Source organism: Vidua macroura, chromosome 6, assembly GCF_024509145.1.
Source record: "Vidua macroura isolate BioBank_ID:100142 chromosome 6, ASM2450914v1, whole genome shotgun sequence".
NCBI classification, from domain to species: Eukaryota; Metazoa; Chordata; class Aves; order Passeriformes; family Viduidae; genus Vidua; species Vidua macroura.
The window spans coordinates 8245703-8266211 of NC_071576.1; the positions used below are offsets into that span (position 1 = coordinate 8245703).

Genomic DNA, 20509 nt, shown 5'->3' on the forward strand with positions numbered 1-20509 from the left:
ACAGAAATATATATCCTGTTTTATTACATTCTTAAAACCTATGCCAAATCTTATGTGCTCTTACAAGCCTGATATCTTGACTCAGCAGGTATAAGAAATGGTATTGCTGAAACTTGCACAGTCACCATGCAGAACTGTTGTGTGCCTACAACTGGTCTGACTTTGCAGAGACCAGTCTGTAAAATCAGCTTCTCTCATTATTGATTTAATAATGTGTCTCAGTCTAACTCAGCTTCACTTCTCCTGGCAAAAAAAAAACAAACAAAAAAAAAAAAAAAACAAACAAACAAACAAACAAACAAACAAACAAAAACAAAAAAAAAAAAAAAACAAAAAATCCTTTATTTTCTAGCTGCCCATTCTCATTTGTTTAGTGAGCTGTTACTACAAGTGGTGAGAGATGATAGTTGCTGCTGGGGATTTTATTAATTTCTACATGTAAATGGGAAATTTAAAAAAAATAAACTTCTTAAATTAGGAAAGGCTTCTGACAGATTTTGCTGCCACTCCTAGCAGCCTTTTTTCTCTTGTGCTCCTAGGGAAGAGTTGTGGAGCTTGCACAGCATCAATGCCGTGTGTCAGACAAGGCTGTTGGTCTGCTCATGGCACTGGGCTGTAGACTTGCAGCAAAGGAAGCAGTCAGGCACACAGCTAATATCCAATCTGCTTCCTTTGCAGGTAGCACTGAGTATCTGTCCCCTTCTTCTGTGCCTGTGGTTTTATTTCTCCCTTTCCCTTGCCAGAAAATCAGAACTCGGACATTCTGCAAAGGCAAGAAGTGCAAGGATCCAGGCTGCTGTAACAATGGCTAGTCTGCTTATTGCTTCTCTGTCTGTGTGGTGTTTGCTGGTTTCTTTTAACCCCCTCCCTCTGCCTCAGCTCTGGGAGTTTGCCTAGCAAAAGACATCACCTGTCTCTACGACCAGACTATATTTGCCTAAAGGACAAATTTGGTCAATGAAGAGAGAATCAGGTCTTTGAATTAAAAAAGCACCTGTCTTGACCAGACTGCCTTGGAGGCACAGCAGTGAAGGGTTTCAGCCTGGAGCTGGTTAGGGATTCACACATGAGCTGAGCCTTCAGACTCACCAGGAATTACCTGTTCTCAAAGCTGTCCGTAGACTTTTTTGAAGTCTTGGGTATGTCTGGGCTGCTTTAGTAAGCATTTTAAAAGGCATTATTGTAAACTGACTGAGAGTATAGTATAATATTGTAATTACGAGACCATTATGGATTTTTTTGTGTCTCAGAATATTGATTTGTGTGACTGCTTTACAGTCCTGCAGCTTATTCCATATTCCCATATATGTAATTGAACTGTCAAAAGCTAGAATGAAAAAAACCAAACACATTTGCTTTCTGACACTTATGATAAGACAAATAAAAATGCTTTCAAAAGTTACTTCTGTTCAAAGTGAAAATATACTTGTGTCTCAGGCCTAAGATGTAGTCCCACAGGCAAAAAAAAAAAAAAACCATGACTGATGATGACAAATTTAGTTTGTTCATCAGTTCTTAAATGAGTGTTATTTCACACTGACTAATACTAAGAGTACAAAGCCACCAAGTTTCAAAGAAATGAAATAAACATCTTAGGAACATACATACTTTTGTCAATCTGGCTTATCAAATACAAGGTTTTGCAAGGATTGTCTGAACTTTTCTTGGTGTCTCTTGCAAAGTTGACAGTTAAGAGAAGTTTTCCTACTTTTTTTCCAAGGAATTTTCACGGAGAGATGAAATCCCATTGAATAATTTGTCAGGAAAGAGACTTATTTTGGTGCTTTTTTAGTTTGTAGTGCTTTTTTTGGGAAAAAAAAAAAAAGTTAGTGAAAAATACAAAAATTGCATTATTTGACATGATTTTCATAAGTTTGTATGGTAGCTCTTTCTTAAAAAAAACCCAATATTCATTTACTTAGCCAACATTCCCCCGAAATGAGTGGTTTATGACCTGAAGAATTATTGTGGTAAATGTTCATGCATGACAAACATGTCAATAGGAAAACCTAATGCTAGCGGCTGCTTTGCATTGCTAGGGAAACATTTGAGTAATTTCAACTGTCATCTTTTTAGGGAAGAGTAATAGAAGACACAGGTGATTACATGACTTCTTCCAAAACCAGAATTAAACAGAAATTGTATCCCCATGTATGCTGTATTTGGAAGTCCCCATGGAGCTTCCCAAGGAGTGGGAAGTGCAAGGATGTATTGCAGTGAAGGAAACAGTTTATGCTATTTTTCATGTTCCATTTACAGACAAGATTTGGAGAGCAAATCAAGAAAAAGTAATGCACAACCTGGAGTTGTGCAAGCTTACAAAACAGGACTTCCAAAGGGAAGAGTGGGTATGTTGATAAAAAACTCAAAAACCAAAAGAGTTTAATATGTAAAAGAAAAAAAAAACCCAGTGCTTGTAACAAATTCACTTTTCTGTGTTTGAAATCATTACTGAGAGAAAGGCTAGACTTGGAAAGCACCGGGTTATTTTGTGTCCAGTGAGCTGACTGATGTTTAAGACAAAATTGTTGAATGGTTAATTGTTTAAATTGGAGCGCAGTACTGTCATTTGCTTTTTTGTCTCTGCTTTGTTTGAAAGATATAGGGGGAAAGTTCTTTTTCTTGTAAATTGTGATTCTTTTGACAAAAGAAAACAATGGCTAATTTCCTAGTCTGAGAAATATTCAGTAAGGTGTTGTTAGGTTTTATAATAACCATCTTGTGTCATGGCTTTTTCTAATAAACTTGAGTAAGTGTAGGAATAGTTTGTTCACAGAGGCTTTACCACCAAGAAGAGGTGGTAAAACTAGCCAGGGTTTAGTGCAGTGTGCTCTGCCTTTTTCACTTCCCTATGGAAGGATGGCATACCAGGATCATTCTGCCATTCTGCTTTAGAATAGCCAATTCATTTCAATCAGATCTCACAGTCACTACGTTTTTAGAATGTTTCCAAGTGTGGAGATACCAGAAGAAAACAGCATTCTGTACTGATAACCAGTAATCCAGATAAGGGAGAGACATAAGTTTCCAGGCATGAGACTAGCTTCAATTAGAGCTCTTACCTTAGACACAGAGTAATTAATCACAGGCATAAATCCATAGGAAAGCAGTCTTCATTAGTTCTTGTGTTCCTGGAACTGTGTTTTTTAATAGATGCTGAGTATGAAGGTAAGAAGTAGCAAACCCCCAGCGTTCCTTTCAGATGAGTTATATAGAGACCTTGATTGGTTTGGGGGTTGTGTTTTTTCCTGGTTTATGTGGAACTTGCTGCAAAAGCAAATATGCTGCTGGTGAAAATGGCATTCTGGCCTGCTGCAGTGAGTATAGTCATACTGAAAGGCCATGTTTAAATCATTTAAAAATCATATACAATCCTCTGTTTGCCTCAAGCTTAGTTCAAGTCAAAATGGGAGAGCATTAGACTCCTAGAACATAACCTCATTTGAGAATGTAAGGCCCTTTTAAAGGAAGATTTTTGTCAAAAGACCTTATATGTGAGCTCAGCCCTCTGAATTCTTCACTGTGTGAGACAAGCATGGCTCCTCTAGCACATGAGACATTAAATATTGCCAAGTTAAACGAGGTTACAGTTCTTTTATGTGAATCCCACTGTTAACACAAGCAAAAAAGTGACCAAACCCTTTGTGAATAATCACCATATTTTGTGTCATTTCTGTGAACTTCTTCAAGTGTTAAGTCATGAATCCAAAGTTCTGATGCATGCTTTTAACTCCAGGTTCATTTTTTCTGTAGCTCTTGTCAGATCATGGTTGAAACAACTGACCTTTCTAGAAACACCCACTATAGAAGGCACATTCACCCTTTTCCATTGCACAGAACAAAAACTGCTTACAAAACAGCAGACCACCTTAGGGTAATCACTCAAGAAAGAGTGAGGAGAGCAGGGTGACCTGGTGTTGGTGTCTTTCTGGGACGTCTGGACTGGAGGAGAATGGCTGTACCAGAGGCTCAAGCATTGAGCTGGAGAGGGAGAATTGTCCAGGACTGTACTGGTGCTGCAGGGCTGCCCAGAGGTCACAGACTTTTGGCCAACAGGGATCAAGTCTACAAAGCCTAATCTTGGCTCAAGCTATGGGGACACTTTGGTGGTACTACTAGTTAAACTACCCCTTTATATTCTGTATTAGACATAATGATTCCAGATCCGTCCCTTCTGCACCAGCTACCTTTGTATGCCTGTCCTGTGTCCGTTCCTTGGAGATAATCCCCAGCATATGGCAGGGGTCAGTCCTGGTGCAATACTCCTGGTTGTCCCTGGTTGACTTTAGCAGACAGAAGAATCCTGAACATCTCAGAGTTACTCTTCCATTTAAGCCACAGTTTGTGGTGGGAAGGAAGGGATCTGGGGGAGGTGTTTGGTCCACTCCTCCCCCTCAGTGCTGACACTGGTCCTGCACTTACACTTGGTGCAGCAGATGGACCGTGGGGGTCGGGGTGTCACCCCTCAGCCATTTTGGGAGGTGACACGGCTCTGGCAGCGTGTCAAAAAGGATTCATTAGTGTTTCTCATGGCAGCACTCGTTCCCCTTCTGTGCTCCGTGACCCCCAGCAGTGAGGTCAGAGCACAGCTGTGGCTGAGGAATTGGGGGCACCGTGCTGCAGGAGAGAGGTGGCCTGGAGAGACGATCCCCTTGTCCTCAGCGAGGGGCTCAGCTCCAGCTTTCTGTCTCTCTGCCCTTCGCCCCCGCTGCACACTCCTACCCCTTCACAAGTGCTCATCAGGAGACACAAGGGTTAAAATCTGTTGGACCTGAGGGTTTAAAAGAAAAAAAATCTCCTTTGCTGAATAATCACAAAAAGCAGCTGATCCTTCATCGAAGTTGTAGTGTATCTCCGCCAGAAAATTGCAAATGCTTCTGTAGTATTTATGAGCCCGACATGGAACCTTGTGTGTGAACTTGGTCTGTGCTTGCTGTCAGTGTAGGAACCCATCTGTGCAAATGTTCTTGAGTTTTGTTTGGTTTTAATGTCCTAGAGATTGGCTCTTCCGGTGATGGGTTTAGATCAAGCAGCTTTAAGGGGATGCATCAGGTAACGAACCCATGGCAGGGTTCGATGAAGGATCAAAATTGATCTTTACAAATACTTCAATGTCAGATTTTGAAATCTGGTTTGTACAAACACTCGTGCCAATGTAACTTGATTACGCAAATGCCCGTGAAAAGCAAATATGAGGTTTGAGCGTGGCTAAAACCACCTCATGTTTGAAGCAAAAAAAAAAATCAAGTGAATATTCATGGAAGAATTGTGCAATGTTTGACGTAGCTCTCGGGCTGGTCGGGAGACGTGTGCGCCTCATTTCCCAACCGCCCTGGCACCGGGGCGTTGTAGGAACGCTGCTCTGTGGAGCCCTGGGCGTGCCTTTTACGGAAATTTGGTAGTTTTGGTCACAGACGGACTGCGAGTTTACACCAAAAAAAAGGGGGGGGGGGGGGACGGGGATGGTTGTGGGCTTGGGTGCGGGCTGGCCGGCGGCTCCGCGGTGGTTTCAAGGCACAAAGTGCGGCAGCACGGACGAGTGAAGCGGCGCGGTGCGGGCCCGAGCCCGGCGCGGCCGCTCCGCCATCCGGGCAGCGCGGGCGGGGCCGCCCCCGGAGCGCCGCGCCAGGGAGCGCGGGACTCGGCGGCGCCCGCGTCCCCATTGGGCGAGGCCGGCGGGAGGCCCCGCCCCCCGCCTCTGCCGGCTCTCTCATTGGGCGGCGCCGCGGGACCAACTATAGCCCCGCCCCCCGGCTCGCCGGCCACTCAGAAAATGGTTGCCGGGCAGGTTGAAAGGGCCGCCGGCCAATGGGAGGGCGGGCAGCTGGCGCGCGCGGCGCACGCAGCGCCCCCCCGCGGGAGCCGCGGGCGGAGGGAAGGGCGGAGCGGAGGCTGCCGGGGCCCGGCGGGGGTGGCGCTGCCTCCGCCTCCTCCCGGCCCGAGTCCCAGCCCCGCCGAAGGGAGGGAGCGCGGCCGGCTGCGAAGGAACGGGGCTTCCTCTGCTCCCAGGTGAGGCGCCGGTCGGGAGGCGGCGGGAGGGCGCGGGGCTGGCAGCCGGGGGGCAGGGGGAGGGTAGCGGCGGTCGCGGGGTGACGGCGGGGCACGGCGGGAGGCCGAGGTGGGGGCGGCGGGAGCCCCGACGGGGCGGTGTAGGGGGGGGGGCCCTGCCGTTGAGGGGTGGAGGGGCACCCGGCGGTGCGGTGGGAGAGGAGGGGACAGCGGGGACAGGTGGAGCGGACGGCGGGCCCCGGGGTGGCGCGGTGCGGTGCGGAGAGACGGCGGCCCCGGGGAGCCGGGCTGGGGCCGGGGCCGGGGGCACGGCGGCGCCGGGGTGCGGGTGCGGCGGCCCCGGGGAGCCGGGCTGGGCGCGGGGGGAGCGCCCGGAGCGCGGCCGGCGGTGGAAGTTGTTCGCGCAGTTATAATTAGCCCGGCCGGGGTCTGAGCGAGCCGGGCGGAGGAAGGGGGAGGAGTGTAACTTTTCGCAGCTCGGGAAGCCCAAGGTTGTCTCTGGTTACCGCTGCCCACGGCCGCGGGGGGGGCGGGACGCCCGCAGGAAGCACCGACGCTCCTTCCACAAAGGCCAAATGGTGGCAGGAGCCGCGGGAGCGGCTGCGGGAGGGCGGCGGGAAAGGGCTTTCCCTGAATCCCAGCGGCTCCATCCTGGCACTCCTGATCGCTGCCGCTCGCTAGTTGCGACTTACGTATAAGCTGCAGTTACATTTTTAAATAGCGGGTTTTGTTTGGCTTAGTAAACGCGTGTTAGTCGGGGCTGCGAGCAGGTGGATAGGACTGGAGGAGCGTAAGATTGGTCTCTATGCATATTGCAGATTAAGCTCGCAAATAGGTGCAGTTAATAATTTCTGCCCTAGTTAGGCCTGGAATTTTTCAAACTGTGTTGGAATGCTCGTTTCTAAAAACATAGGTGGAAGCCTTATGCTGTAGTTTTCCACTTTATTATTGATGTGGCTAAAATTCCCTAGTTCAGGCAGTTAACTGCAGTGTGGGAAATACCATAAAAATTGAAGTGATGCTGTAATCTCAAAATTCTAAAGTGACCCCTAAACACATACTATGAAGAGAAGACAAAAAGTAATCCACTAGAGATATAATTCATAGTGATTTGCAACTACTGTGTCTTCTATGGTTGTTTTTTTTTTTTTTTCCCCTAACAGATTGTAAAAATTAAACCTAATAACCTTACTTCTGTACTTCTTCCTGACACTTAACCCAGTGTGCCCAGAAATCATAGAGGGCAAAAGTCAAAACCTCCACAGTTACTTCTGCAGGAATCCTTTGAAGTATCTAATAAAGAAATTAAATTCGAAAACTTCTTGACTTCATCTCCTTCTAGGAAAATATTGGACTTCTAAAACACAAGTAACAGTACTATTTTTTTATTCAGTGCTTCTAATTTTGTTGGGTTTGGGGTTTTTTAGCTAAGGTGCTGAAATCTAAAACTTTTCAACATTTTACTATGCTTGTTAGCTTTGTGAAGTTGTTTTAGCATTAAAGAATCCTAAAACTCTAAAACATGTGTTTTTATATTCAGTGTATAGAAAATGCAGTGACTGCACACCTCTCTCTGTGACCTGACAAGTACACTTTAAATGAACCTCAATAGTGACCATCTGAAGTCCTGCTGTTTCAGAGCAAATAGGTTATGAATCTTCATTTGTCTCTTTGTTTGGGGCTTTTTTTTTTTTTCCTATTTATTTACAGATAGCATGGATATCATTATACTGGGAAAGAAGTCAGCTTCTAGGAGGAGGAGGGAGATGTTAATGTGTTTGTTGCTGTGGGTTAGATTTGGCTTGCTTAGGTCACGGGCATTTTACTGCTGTTTTACTGCATTTTTACAGTTCCGAGGTTCTGTAAGCGGAGGAGCCCTTTGGTAGCATCAGGCTATGAGTTGCTATGTAAGATGAACTGTAGGCGTTTACTTGCCCGTCTGTCTGAATGTAAGACTGCCTTTCACTATGTATTATTTTAAGATTTGTGAAGTAATGTATGAACTCTTGATTTTTGATCACGAAGGACTGTGTTTGTGCAGCTAGTACTGATCCTTGCTCCTGCGGTGCCTTTGTGAGGCTGGGTCAGGTGTGATGTGTGTGTGTGTGATATGCACAAACAGGCATGTCACATCCAATCCTGGCTGCAGGCTGTTAGCCCCTGCAAGGGCTTTAATTCTTGGAATTCATAACTGTTTGGTTCTCCAGGTGGAGGTGAGACCTCAAGAGCATGGATCGTGCGATTCCCTCCACATTTCCTAGCCTAGCCCATAGTTTACTGTCACTTCAGCCTTTTCACATTTCCCAGTTACCAATGCCTTGAGCTAATCCATCATTTAATCCATGTGGTCTCTAGCTATACTGCAGATGTTGCTATAGCAGGGGTTTGATGGAAATGGTGCCACATCGAACATTAGACACAATCGTAGGACACCTTGTCAGCTGTCTTCTCATACTGGTTTTGTGTATGCTGAAAAAGAGGAAAGTTGGGGGACTAAATAAAAGTCTAATTGCTTTTGCAGCCTGTAAGCATTAGGGAATAATTCTGAAATGTAGTTCTTCACACTGCATGGTATTCTCTCTCCTGATTATGTAATTTTGGAGATGATTACATTGTAAATTGATGTTCGATAACCTGAGGAAGTAGCAGTGCAACTCCTTATCCTAAAGCCTAATGCTTAGAGGATCAGCATTCTGCAGTACTCCTTTATGAAAGATAATTTCCACATTTTATGTGTTCACAGGTAAAACTGTTAGGTCCTCTTATTTCAGTGTATTCATGAATTTTAGGGGGTTTAACCCACATTTATCTGCTTTTATAGAATTTACCACAAATAATTTAAAAAGTTGTGTTGAATTGTGTGCTTAATGCTTCTGATTAAAAAAAAAATAAAAGCCACCACATAGTAATTAAATACTCTGATTTTGTTTTGGTTTTCCTCTTAAGTCGCATCATCCTACCTCGGTGGATGGCTTGGCCTCTGGGATAGTTCAAGACTCTTGGATGACCACGCTTTATGCAAAATCCAGAATCTTCCTGCCTGGACTCCTTTCTGTTTTCTAAGGGTAACTACTTGTATATTTTTATGAAATTGTGTCTTACGTGCATAGGACATGTTCTGATAATGGGCTACAGATGTTATATGTGAATTAGAATGGTAAACTGAAATACATCTTTTAAAAATGGGATATATAATATAAAGCAAGGTAAAAACTCTTTGGTTTGAGTATTCAGAATTTCTGTTAATATTTTTTCCTTGATAAGGGGGAATTATTACAATGCAATAAAGCATAATACCTTAAGATCACTCTCTTCTTGGAAATTGCTTTACTAAGACTTCAGACTTATGGTAAGATCCATTTTTCAGCTGCTAAAATTGAGTGTTGCAATTTTGTTTTGTGAGAAGGTGGCACTTTGGATACTCAAGTAAAGTTGTGTACTACAAGAGAAAATTCAATGATTTCTGATTTGGTTAGTGAAAGAATAAATGCAGAGTCCTCTATCAGGAAAAGAGCTTTTTTTTTTCTTGTTTGCTTTTACTGTTCATGGTCTATTTTTTTCTGTTAAAGTATGGGCATGCCAATTTTTAATATTTAATAATCTGTAACTTCCTTTATTAGTAGATCTTTTAGATCACTGTAACCCTAAAACGTGTGTTAGTGTTATGTAGGGAAATGCATTTAGTTTTTCTGTTTGAAGCAAATGTGGGATTGAGAACTGTTCAGTTGACTAGAACAAGCTGTGCAGAGGTCTGTCATTGCATTTGCAGCTCTAATGATCCTTTGTCTCTCCAGTGAGATGCTTTGGTGGAACCATGGTGGTTTGGTTCTTCTTGTTTCCTTTATGAGTCTTACATTCTCATTTAATTATAGTTTAGTTTTACTATGGGAGTTTCTAGGTTTAGTAACTCTTGATTATGTATTAGCTTTTGCCAACTAGTATTGATTCTTAGTTTGAATTATTCCAGGCCCTTCTTCCATTAAAAAAAAAAATCCACCCAAAATACCTAAAAAACCTTGCTAAACACACTCTCATTAAAAGTATACACATGAGCTTTATTAATAAATGTGGAACAAGATACACAAGTGATAGACAAGAATGATAGTGGTTTTGTTTGGGGTTTTTTACGGGTGGAAATTTCCCTCTACTGAGCACTGGAACCCACTTCTTTTAGCTGTGGAAGGTACAGATCCTAACAGAGGAGTTCCTTCTCCAGAGTGAAATGCCATGCTCTGAAACTCAGCTGCCATAGTTCATAAAGCAAAGCTCTTATCAGTGCTTTGTGAAGTGAAATGGGAGTAAGGAACTTAGAAAGATGTCCTTAAGTGCGGGAATTTTCCAGATCCCAGTAGACATAACATAAACAGGTTGTTGTGGGGGTTTCAAACTAACCTTTAAATCAAAGAAAAACTTACTTCCAAGTGCTTCCTAAACATCATTTCAGCTCCTAAAATATTTGTGTATGATACAGGTTTATTTTCTACTTCCACACATAGTGAATGACAGTGGGAACATTACTAATTCTGGAATAATTCTGTACTAAACTCAGTCTTCCTCTCATTCCTTTCCTGTATCTAGTGAATGCTACTCAGGCTAGTCTTACTTTCAAAATGTGGGGAAATCCTTAGGTGTGGGTTTTTTTCTGTCTTGTTTTCAGAGTTGTTGTGTGTGTGTTTGGTTTTGGGTTTTTTTGTTGTTTTTGTTGGGGTTTCTTGAGTCTGAACAGTAGCATATCTTGGTTCTGTGTTCCACTTGCTTTGTACCAGACTGTGGGCGTGTTGTAGGTCAGGATTTGTTGACCAAAAAGTTGACATTATGTCTTCTTTCTTTGAGCAGCCATTTTCTGGTAATTTGTGACTCCTGTGAAGAAGTTGTTGCATAGGAGTTTAGGTATGGGAGTAAGCTGGTAGGACTGCACTCCTCCCTGTATGCACACTTTTAGTCACTTGTGCCTTCTCCAGCAGTTACTCATCTTGGCTAAACTGGGGCAGGGCTGAGGAGGGGTGGGGAGGCAGTGGAATTAAACACACTTTTGTATAGCTGGAAGTATCTTCAGGTCTAAACTTTTTTCATTTGGTGTTTCCTAAGGCATTTAGTCCTTCCCTCACTTGCTCAGGGTAACAGCCAAGATGTAGTGTGGGGATGTCCAGCACTTGCTGGGGACCCCAGATCAGAGATGTTCTGTGTGCTCTGACAGCTTGCACTGTTATGTAAGGCATGTCCAAGTGATCAGCCCTAAGCCCAGATGGGAGGAGGGGATTTGGGCTGTGTCTGTTAACTGCACCTTCAGCCTTTCCATTTCCTTGTGCACTTTCTTCTACGTGAAATACAAGCCAATAACCAGTCCAGCACTTAATTAAAACTGCTTGTGAAGTTGTGTTGCCTAAAAATGTCTGTCAGGTAGGGGAAGGATTGTTACTAAAAATAGTGTACAGCATAATTCTGGGGAACAGCCCTAACTGTTGGGGTGTTTGTGTTTCTTTGTACTTCCTGCAGATAGATGTGTGCTTGTGGGATGTGTCCATGAAGAGAGGGGTGAGCAGAGCACCAGGTTATCAGCCAGCCTTGGTCAGTCTCTAACACAAGTCTACAGCCCAGAGAGTTTGTTTTTACTCTTACATGGGTTCTACAGTTACGAGACAAAGGAGACTTTGAAAGGGAATTGCCCAAATTACAATAGCAAAGAGTCTCTTAATTTTGATTTTAACATATAAGTTGCATTACTGCAAACTGGACAGGCAGCTTTCACTCATGAGGTGCTTATACACCTGCAAAGCTGATACTTTTGTCCTTTAGAAAAAGTAGTATTTCACTTTGAGACAGTCTTGGGCTGAAAAATACAGCAGTGTGGCTGTACATAAAGGATCAAGCAAGTTTGAATTTAATAATAACTCTAAAAAGAAAAGCCAAAAGGAACCACTATGAAATCAGTTACCTTTAACTGGATAGTGGAGGCCGGGTACTTTATTGATGATCGTGCTATTTAAACATAGTTAGTGGTAAATAAATAACTGTTGTGTCATTTAATGCAGTGCTTGTTTTGGGCATGAAAAGTTCATATTCAGATGATACTAACTGTGGCAGTTGTGTTTTATACACTCATTTTTGAAGCTCTTCTCTACTGAAAATTAAAGCTCTGTGAGGTCCTGAGTTCTGAACATTGTTTAACTTTTCTCTTTAGTTCTCCCTTATATTCCAAAAAAGTTTTTAAGTAGTAGTTTGCCCAGATAGAAGTAATTGAAGGTTTTCACATGTTGCATTATTCCTTGAGAGTGTTCCCAGCTGTACTTCCCAGCCATGTGTCAGTGGCAGCTGCACTGTCAGACCGTGTGACAGATGGAGCTGAAATGGTGGCACGGGCCCTGTATTGTCCACAACATGTTGCAATGTGAATTTTTCTTGGTAGCCTGGAATGTTTCTTCTGAGTAGCTGCACCCTGACCAGGCCTGTTTGTTTGGTATTGTGTGGATTTGCCAACCAGAGATGTGCTTCTTCCCTCACAAGTTTTTCAAATCCTGGTATGGTGTAGGATTACAGTGCTTGGATGCTTCTTCCCATCTTAGCAGGGAGGAGTTGCAATGAAATGTCCTCCATGGAGGACTGGAAGGAACTGAGGAACATGGTGTCAGGGCAGAATTTCTACACAGACTCCATTGTAGTTCAGTGATGTGAATAGAGAGTTTGGTACTCCCAAATACTGAGTTCAATTTGCTTCTTTATATCTGAAGAATTATTTTAATTAAAAAAGCATTCTGCCATAAACGGCCTGTGGCTCAGTTTGCATTACTATAATGAGAGAGGATGAGAAGATGCCAGGAAAAAGTTGAGATGTGTTGCTCCTCATTGTTCCTGTTTTTTTTCATGACAAAAGATTTTAAAATAGATCATCTGAACGGAAGAAAAATTTTTTTTGTGGAACTTTTTCAAGTTCAAGAAAAGGGTGACTTAGAGCTTGCTGCTTTTATAGTTGAGCATCTATGTGGAGACCTCGCATTTGAAGTTGGCATAAACTTTTCATTTTTATTCAGTTTATTTACTTACAAATTACAGAGTTATCAGATTGGCACATCCCAAAATCCTGTTAGTTGACCCAGTTTTTTTGTTGTGAGTAGGTTCCTGGAATTAGGCTGGAGTAAGTAAGGAGAGTGCAGTTTCTGGAGCCTGTGCTGTAGTGTGCCCAGATTGTGCTGCTCTGAGCTGGCTGTGCCTCGTGTCAGCTGATGGAAGGGCTGACTGCTCCTCGTCTGAGCAGCCAACTGGGGGTTTGTGTGTGCATGGCTGCTTGTTTGCCTTACTACCAAAAATTGAACTGGAATAAGCATTGCATAATTAAATAATGCCACCAGCATCTTCTGCTGTGAAGTAATGCTGCGAAAGAGAGCATCTGACTGAATTTTGGGTTTGGGATGAGGTGTCAATCGCAGTGCTACAGAAGAACAAGCTACTTAGAAAATATACAGTTGTTTGTTAAGGATCTGATCCCATCAGAAATTCTTGTGTTAGAAAGTAAAGCAAAAGGCCTGATAAAATGTAGATTAGCTGCTAACAAAGGGGCTTTGTGTCTTTTGTAGGTCAGCAGCTGAGTGTGTTTGACAAGAACTGAAATTTAATGTCTCCTGTAGCAACCATGACACTAGTAATTTTTAAATCCACTGTACCAATGGTACTCTGGTTTTTATTAGCCTTTTCCAAATTTTTTGTAACCTCTGAAGTCATCCAGCTCCTGGAAGGAGAATAGGGGATCCTTCCTGTTAGGAAATAAATCAATGTTACACAGAATTTCTAAAATGTAAGGTAGTACTATGTTTGTTTATTTTAAAAACACATCTTGGGAGTGGGGAGTATCTTAAGTAGAACCATTTGAAGTTGGAGCAAATAGTGTTTCTTGCACTTCATTTTTATAGTCAAGTACTGTCATGCTCAAGCATTGTTACATACTTCTAAAATGCTCTGGGACAAATTTTATGAAGGAGATTTGAGGAATGAAAAGAGGGGTGTCTGCCTATATGAGCATGAAGTATTTAGTCTAACAAGACTACCATTTGAATTGAAAAGTAAAACATGTTAAGTTGTTTCTGTGAAATTATACATCCTTGCATATCATAGTCTGCTTGCTCTTTAAGCTTGCTTACAGAATTTAAATACTAGCACATTTTTGAGATGTTAGGAATTAACATCATTTTTATAATTCAAAGAGATAAGAATAGTATGTCCCGTGTATCTAACAAAGTATAAATGTGTATTTAAAAAAATATTAGAAGCAGTAAATTATCAAAACCAAGCATTCTGAATGTATGATGTGTCAGAATTGCTGTTTCCTGTGTGGTCGTATCTTCATTCCCTTATGGGTGTAAATTTTGGTCTGTTTAATTAATTGAGAGAAAAACAAACAAACCCCACTAGTGTGCAGTGTATGGGAATGATGGTGCTTAGTGAAAAAACAGCTGTTTTGATGCATAATTTTTGTTCTTAGAGTGATGCTGTGAGGTAATGTTTGAGGTAGTACACAACATTTAAATGCGACTTGAAATGGAGAGTTCACAATTTTATTGTGAGTTTATGATTTGCATAAATTATTGTTTTCACAACGAGAGTTGGTATATTTAGCGGCAGTCTACTTGTCCTGCATAAATGTGATTTTCCATAGATTGTGTCAAAAATTAGCAGTTACTGACAGTATTGTCAGTAGTTTGAGGATCCTTCACACACACACACACACACACACTGCCTCCCCAGAATACTTTTATATTTTGTGTCTAAACTTTGTATCCAGATTTGTTCTGATTTTGTTGTGTTGGAGTGTTCAGTGCTGGCTGGGTCTGTTTGCCCTTAATGGGGTGCTGGAGTGGGAGAGTGATACATGATCAGTGTAGGATGATGACCCAGGTGAACAGGTACACCTTCTGGTTTTTAAAGAAATTCAGCCGGTGCTGTGGCATTTCAGCAGAAAACTTTGGAGAAAAACAGAGTTCCAAAGTTAAAAAGTTGCAGAAGTGGTAAGATTACAAGTAATTAAAGTTTGTTGCTGTTTCAAGAGTGACTATGTTAATGAACTGAAGATAGACCAGTCTACTCCCTGCTAAGTAAAAATGCAGTCCTAGGACAAATTGAATTTCATCCAGATATGTCCTTTAAAAAAAAAAAAAGTGTCTACTGTTGAGAAGTCTGACACCTAAAGTCCTGTAGCAGCTGTCTGTTTGCTCTCATGTGTCTTGCTGAGGGGGATGCACTGCTTGCTTGCTTTCTGTTCCTCCAGAGGAGCCGAGTTCTCCAACAGCCTTGTCTGGGCAGATGGACGTAGTCAGGGAGCCCTGCAAATCTGGAGAAATCCTGAAAGTAAAAGAGGCTTTATCCTGCTGCCTTCTCCTTGTCCCCAAAAGTCTAGCAACAGGCTAGCAGCTGGCAGCTGCGGCCATCAGCTGAGCTATTGCTGGCAGCATCCAGTGCTCACATGAAAAGGAAGTTGGGAGGCCCTCAGCAGCATGCAGGGTTTGGATCATTGTGCGTGAAGGATCTGCCCTTAATCTGCCACTCGTGTCTAATTTATGATTGCTTAATTTTTTTTAATAGTTTGGGAATGAGGTGTCTGTATTCATGGACACTTTAGGATGTGTGTAACTAAGATTTTACCAGTGCTTTCTGTGTAGAGTGTACTCCTTTTCTGTGTTTAAATGAGTGATTGCATAGGGCTTGTTGTCCCTAGTAAAATTCTATAGACTTGGGATGGTAATTACAAAGTATGCAAGCAGGTATTTGTTTAGCTCACTTATATTTTAGATCTGTGTGTACAGGTTTTTGTACCACATAGACTTACTGTATTTCACTGCAAAAGCACACAAAGCAGAATGAAAGCAACTAAATTCTATTTTTTTTTTCCCTAACAATTTTACCAAAATTGGTCGCTTTTAAAATGCTGTTTGATAGCGTCCCACCTGATGTTCTTGGTGTGAAGTCAGTAGCAGGTTGTGAACCCACTGTCTCTCTGTGAGCTCAGTGGCCCAGCCAGATTTCCTCCCGCATTTAACCAAACTACCAAGCCATGGAATGGATCTAAGGATCTCATGGAAGGTCCTGCTGTTGGTCTTGCTGTAAAACAGTTTTGGGTCACCAAAGAAAAAAAGAGAAGAATCAGCCCTACATAGAATTCCATGTATGTTCTCAGAGACACTGAGCAAGACATTAGAATGGCTTAATGAGATCAAAATGGGTGTTGAAAACTAGCTTGAAATCTTACCTACTGTACCTAAGAATGAATGCTAAAATGGAAATGATGAAATATTCTGTAGAGTTGTTTGATCCTTAATACAAGCATCTATTTTATTTCATGTGGTCAGTCAGATGTACTTAGAAGTATATAGCTTTTTAAAAAAAGAGTTAGTGTATTTCTTCCATGTTTTCTGTTTAGGAAAAAGGTTGCTGTGAAACAATATAGCTGGAAAGTGCATATTTTCAATTGAAGTACTATTGTGTAGGATTTCTTTCTATCTCTTGATGTTCTGTGACATCAAAAGTCTCAGGTAACCAATACATTGTACACTACAGGGTTTTCAGAATTGTCTGTTGGGCCTGCCCAGGGTTAATTCAGGATTTTTGTCTTGCAGGTTCATGTTGGGGAGAGGCCTAAAGCGCAAGCTGAGTGACTATGAGGAGAGCATGGCTGGTCTCTCGAGTGCCTTTGATTCCAGTCGAGGTCTGCCCTACCCGCTCAAGAGGCAGCTGGTGCTCAACATGTGCCTCACCAAGTTACAGACGTACAAAATGCTGGTGGAGCCCAACCTGCACCGCTCCGTGCTCATCGCCAACACCGTGCGGCAGATTCAGGAGGAGATGAGACAAGAGAGCAACCAGCAGCCAGTGAATATCTGCCCTGGCATTGCTCCTGCTTCGCACAGCTACACAGGGATGGAGTCACCTGGGATTTCCCTTCAGTTGCCTTCAGGTGTTGGTCAGCAAGAGTCTCACTGCTGTGACCTGCGGTCTGTAGAAGACCCGATTGAAAACAGCCTGCTGATCGTTTCAGACGACGACATGTCATCTGCTATTTCATCTATTCTGAAGGATTTAGACTTTGTAGAAGATATCAGCCCACCTACTTGTCTGGTTCCTACTGGAGATGACCAGCCAAAGTTTCCAGAAAATACTGGTCTGAAACTAGAAGATGACAGACAAGATTTGAAGGGATCTGAATGTGTGTTTGGTTCCTTTGAGATTTCAAATTCAACCAGTTACTTGAAGGATTTGGCAATAGATGACATTTTTGAAGATATTGACACTTCAATGTATGATTCAGACTTCTGTTGCCCTCCCCTGATGCCGCCCAGATCACCATCTCTTGCTACAGAAGAACCATTGAAAACCTTCCCATCTTGTAATTCTTCTTCAGCAAACAACATTCAGATATGTAGAACAGATCTGAGTGAGTTGGACCACATCATGGAAATTCTCGTTGGATCCTGATACTTGTTTTACCCAAAGATACTTTTAGACTGCCACTTGCATTTGGTTTCAGGATAAAAGCCACTGGAATAGTTGTAAAGAATTCTTTAAAAAGCAAACTAAATAATAATTTGTCCATAGTAGAATTTTCTAAATAATTCCAAAACTTACAAACCAAAAAAGTGGCAGATTTTAAAAAAGAAAAATTATTTATCAGAACTGTGCAATCATCACTTTCCTTCCAGGGTGTATGTGGAACAATGGGCACATACCCTCATCACCCCTCATGCCTCTTTCAATAAACTTTTTTATGTGCAATTTTTAATTTGACAGAAGAATTTACATGCAAAGCAAATTTCTTATGAGGTGATCTTTTACAAAGCCTCCACTTTATTTTTAATATCAGAGTCTATGCCAAGCTGGCATCTGTCAAGTTGCAGAGTTAGATTGTGTGGATTGCAGACACGTTCTTAGAGATGGGTATATTTTAAAAATGAGACACGCTTTGCTTTCTTTTGGTCAGAAAAGCAGATCAAGACACTTACCAACAAAGTCTCTTGCATTTTCTAAAGCATTCAGAACTATTTATTTTTGTAAATTTTATAGTCTTTCTACATTTTACTACGTTATTTCATCATAGTTCAAATATAATGGACTTCTAGTTGGATGTGTTTAGCACTACCTCTGAGCTGAAATGCTTTAACTCTTTCCAGTGCTTCATCTGAGACTGCAAATCTTTTTGTTTCTGTTTCTTTCTGGGGGAAAGTACTTCTAACTCATTAAGTTGATCCTTTGACAGTGACCTAGCTGATTTGTGAAATCAAAGGTATTCAATGTTTAAAAACTTTTAAGTATTTACAAATTAATTTATATGTAGATTGTGCAATTTAACATTTTTCTGTCAGTATTATGTGCTTAGATTTTGAATAATCTTGGCGTTCTTTAAATTAAAATTTACTATGTACAGGTAGCTTTTTATTCTCTTTTGGAAAACACTGTCCTTCAACCCTGTTTTCACTACAAATTCTAAGATGATTTTTATGTGCAATATTATTTAAAGAGATACACATTTGTATACCTGGCATTGTGGGAAGAAACGCTTCAAACTTAAAACCTCTAGCACCTTTGGAGGATACTCAGCCAACATTTCTGCATCCTTTCAGAAGCCAAGCTGAGAACACTGAGAACACATCACCCACTGCTGTGACAGCCCTGGAGCACCCGGGGGGCTGTGGGGAGCCAGTGCTGGTGGCTCTGTCCCCTCCCAGGGGCTGGGGCCACCTGGGCTTTGGAACCCGGAGCTGCTGCCCCAGGCTGTCCTGGGTGGGGCAGGGGTGTTTTTATGCAGATACACAAACATCCTGCTCAGCTGGAGATGAGATTTGCAGTGAGAACTGGTTTTCCATCAGGCAGTTTGCGTTCTGTGTTTCAGCCTGAACTGAGGTCTCGATTGATCCCTGCTATCGTCTTCTGAATTTCACACTTGCACATTGCTTTTTGGTTTGGATTTTGTTGTTTTTTTTTTTTTTTCCTTCTTTTATTAATTATAAAACTTTTACTTTGTTCTTGAAAGCTGCAGCACCTGTCTTGGAAACTTGCAGTTGTAAAACCTTTGCTTTGGTTTCTTGTATTTTTTGGGTTTTTGTTGTTCTGCTGAGACTTTTTATGAACAGAGTGTCGGCAGAGGGAAAAAATGTTGCCTGTGTGTTGCATCTCACAGAAGTTGAAATCCTGGCCCTGTTAAAGGGGCTGGGGTGTCACCTGGTATTTGTAGTCTTAACTGATGCTGTGGCACACCTACCTTGTGCAGAGATCTCAATTTTTTACTGTGACTCTCTTGGTTAACAGCTGCCGACATAATTTGGTATCCCAGGCCAATGGAGAACCATTTCAGATCACGTCCTTGCAGCCATCTGGGTTCTTTAGCAACTGAAGGGTATAAATGTATTTATATGCATATATTGTATTGATTCTAATATAAAACTTCTGATCTAAAGCATTTTGAATTGCTGGATAAAGGGATTTGTTTGAAGAGTGTATAACTAGTTCTTGAAGAGGTACAGCTTCAGAATGTACACAGATTGTGCATTGTGTATAGACTACTCTGGCTTTTCCTCAGCCTCTACTTTTGTATTAAAAATATGACTGAATAAATCCTTGAAATATTAAGGGCCTTCTGCACTGTGATGAAACAGAGATGCGGTTAAAAATGTCTTTAAATTCAGTGATGAGGGATAAAACAAAAGACTGCATCTAATCTCTTTTTGCATTTGAAAATATGGAATGTTACTATGCAGTAAAGATATTTTGGTATGAAAATTGTATCATATAGCAAATAGTGAACACTTAATAAATCCACTTACCTTGCAGTCTCTACAGAAACGGAAGAGAAGACAACTTGCTTTTCAACATTTATGTACTGAAGTTTTTTGTATACTGCAGCAAAAGATTTAATTGTTGGTAGATCTTTTATCAACAATTCAAAATGCAATTTTTGTACAAGTGCTGGCTACAGAGCTCTGTTTCTAATTGGTTGCTTGTGTCACAGTGCCAAGACCATGAGCTGGTGTGTAATGCAGTCAGGTTATGTTTGGAATTATGTGCAAAGGGAAGTTTAATTTTTAAATATGCACAAATTAATTTTAAAATCCTTCCATGTAAAATGAAGTTAGAGGCTAGTTGTGGTGGACCTATTTATTGTATGTTTGGAAATAAAAGCCACAGTTTTGCATTTAAACCAGTTATATTTTGGAGCCATTGGTATGTGACTGTTTTTAAAACAAAGCATAAAAAAAAAAATCTATGGCACCCTGCCACCTTTTCTTTGGTCTTTCACTCACAAAGACATAGCATTTTCCCTAGGCATTTGTATCTTTTTTCCTTCTCCACATGCCCCCTCTCCCCCATCCTTTGTCCCTAGAAATAATAAACACCTTACAAACCTGTACAGAAATTACACATGCCAGGCCCCATAACAGGGTTCTACAGGAGCTTTCCACATACCCTGAAGGATGGATTCCTTTAGGGAAGCACCACTGCTTGAGCTGGATGCCTCTAAAGAGGA

At 41.8% G+C, this 20509-nt stretch overlaps 1 protein-coding gene across 6 annotated transcripts; it reads left to right on the forward strand.

Moving 5' to 3' along the window:
- The first annotated feature begins 5943 nt into the window (after positions 1–5943).
- LOC128809226 (SERTA domain-containing protein 2-like) lies at positions 5944–20189 on the forward strand. 6 transcript variants are annotated; one of them, XM_053981021.1, is made up of 5 exons: positions 5944–6009; positions 7550–7657; positions 7860–7958; positions 8956–9074; positions 16611–20189. In XM_053981021.1, the coding sequence occupies exon 5, from the start codon at positions 16615–16617 to the stop codon at positions 17464–17466; it is 852 nt and encodes a 283-aa protein (XP_053836996.1). In that variant the 5' UTR covers positions 5944–6009; positions 7550–7657; positions 7860–7958; positions 8956–9074; positions 16611–16614; the 3' UTR covers positions 17467–20189. The 6 variants fall into 6 exon arrangements, with proteins under 6 accessions (XP_053836996.1, XP_053836999.1, XP_053837000.1 ...); XM_053981022.1 differs by lacking the exon at positions 5944–6009 and adding an exon at positions 6426–7377; XM_053981024.1 differs by lacking the exon at positions 7550–7657.
- The last annotated feature ends 320 nt before the right edge of the window (positions 20190–20509 follow it).

Bases quoted from the DNA above. Each gene is read 5' to 3' on its own strand.
- LOC128809226 (XM_053981021.1), top strand. From the start codon at position 16,615: ATGTTGGGGAGAGGCCTAAAGCGCAAGCTGAGTGACTATGAGGAGAGC.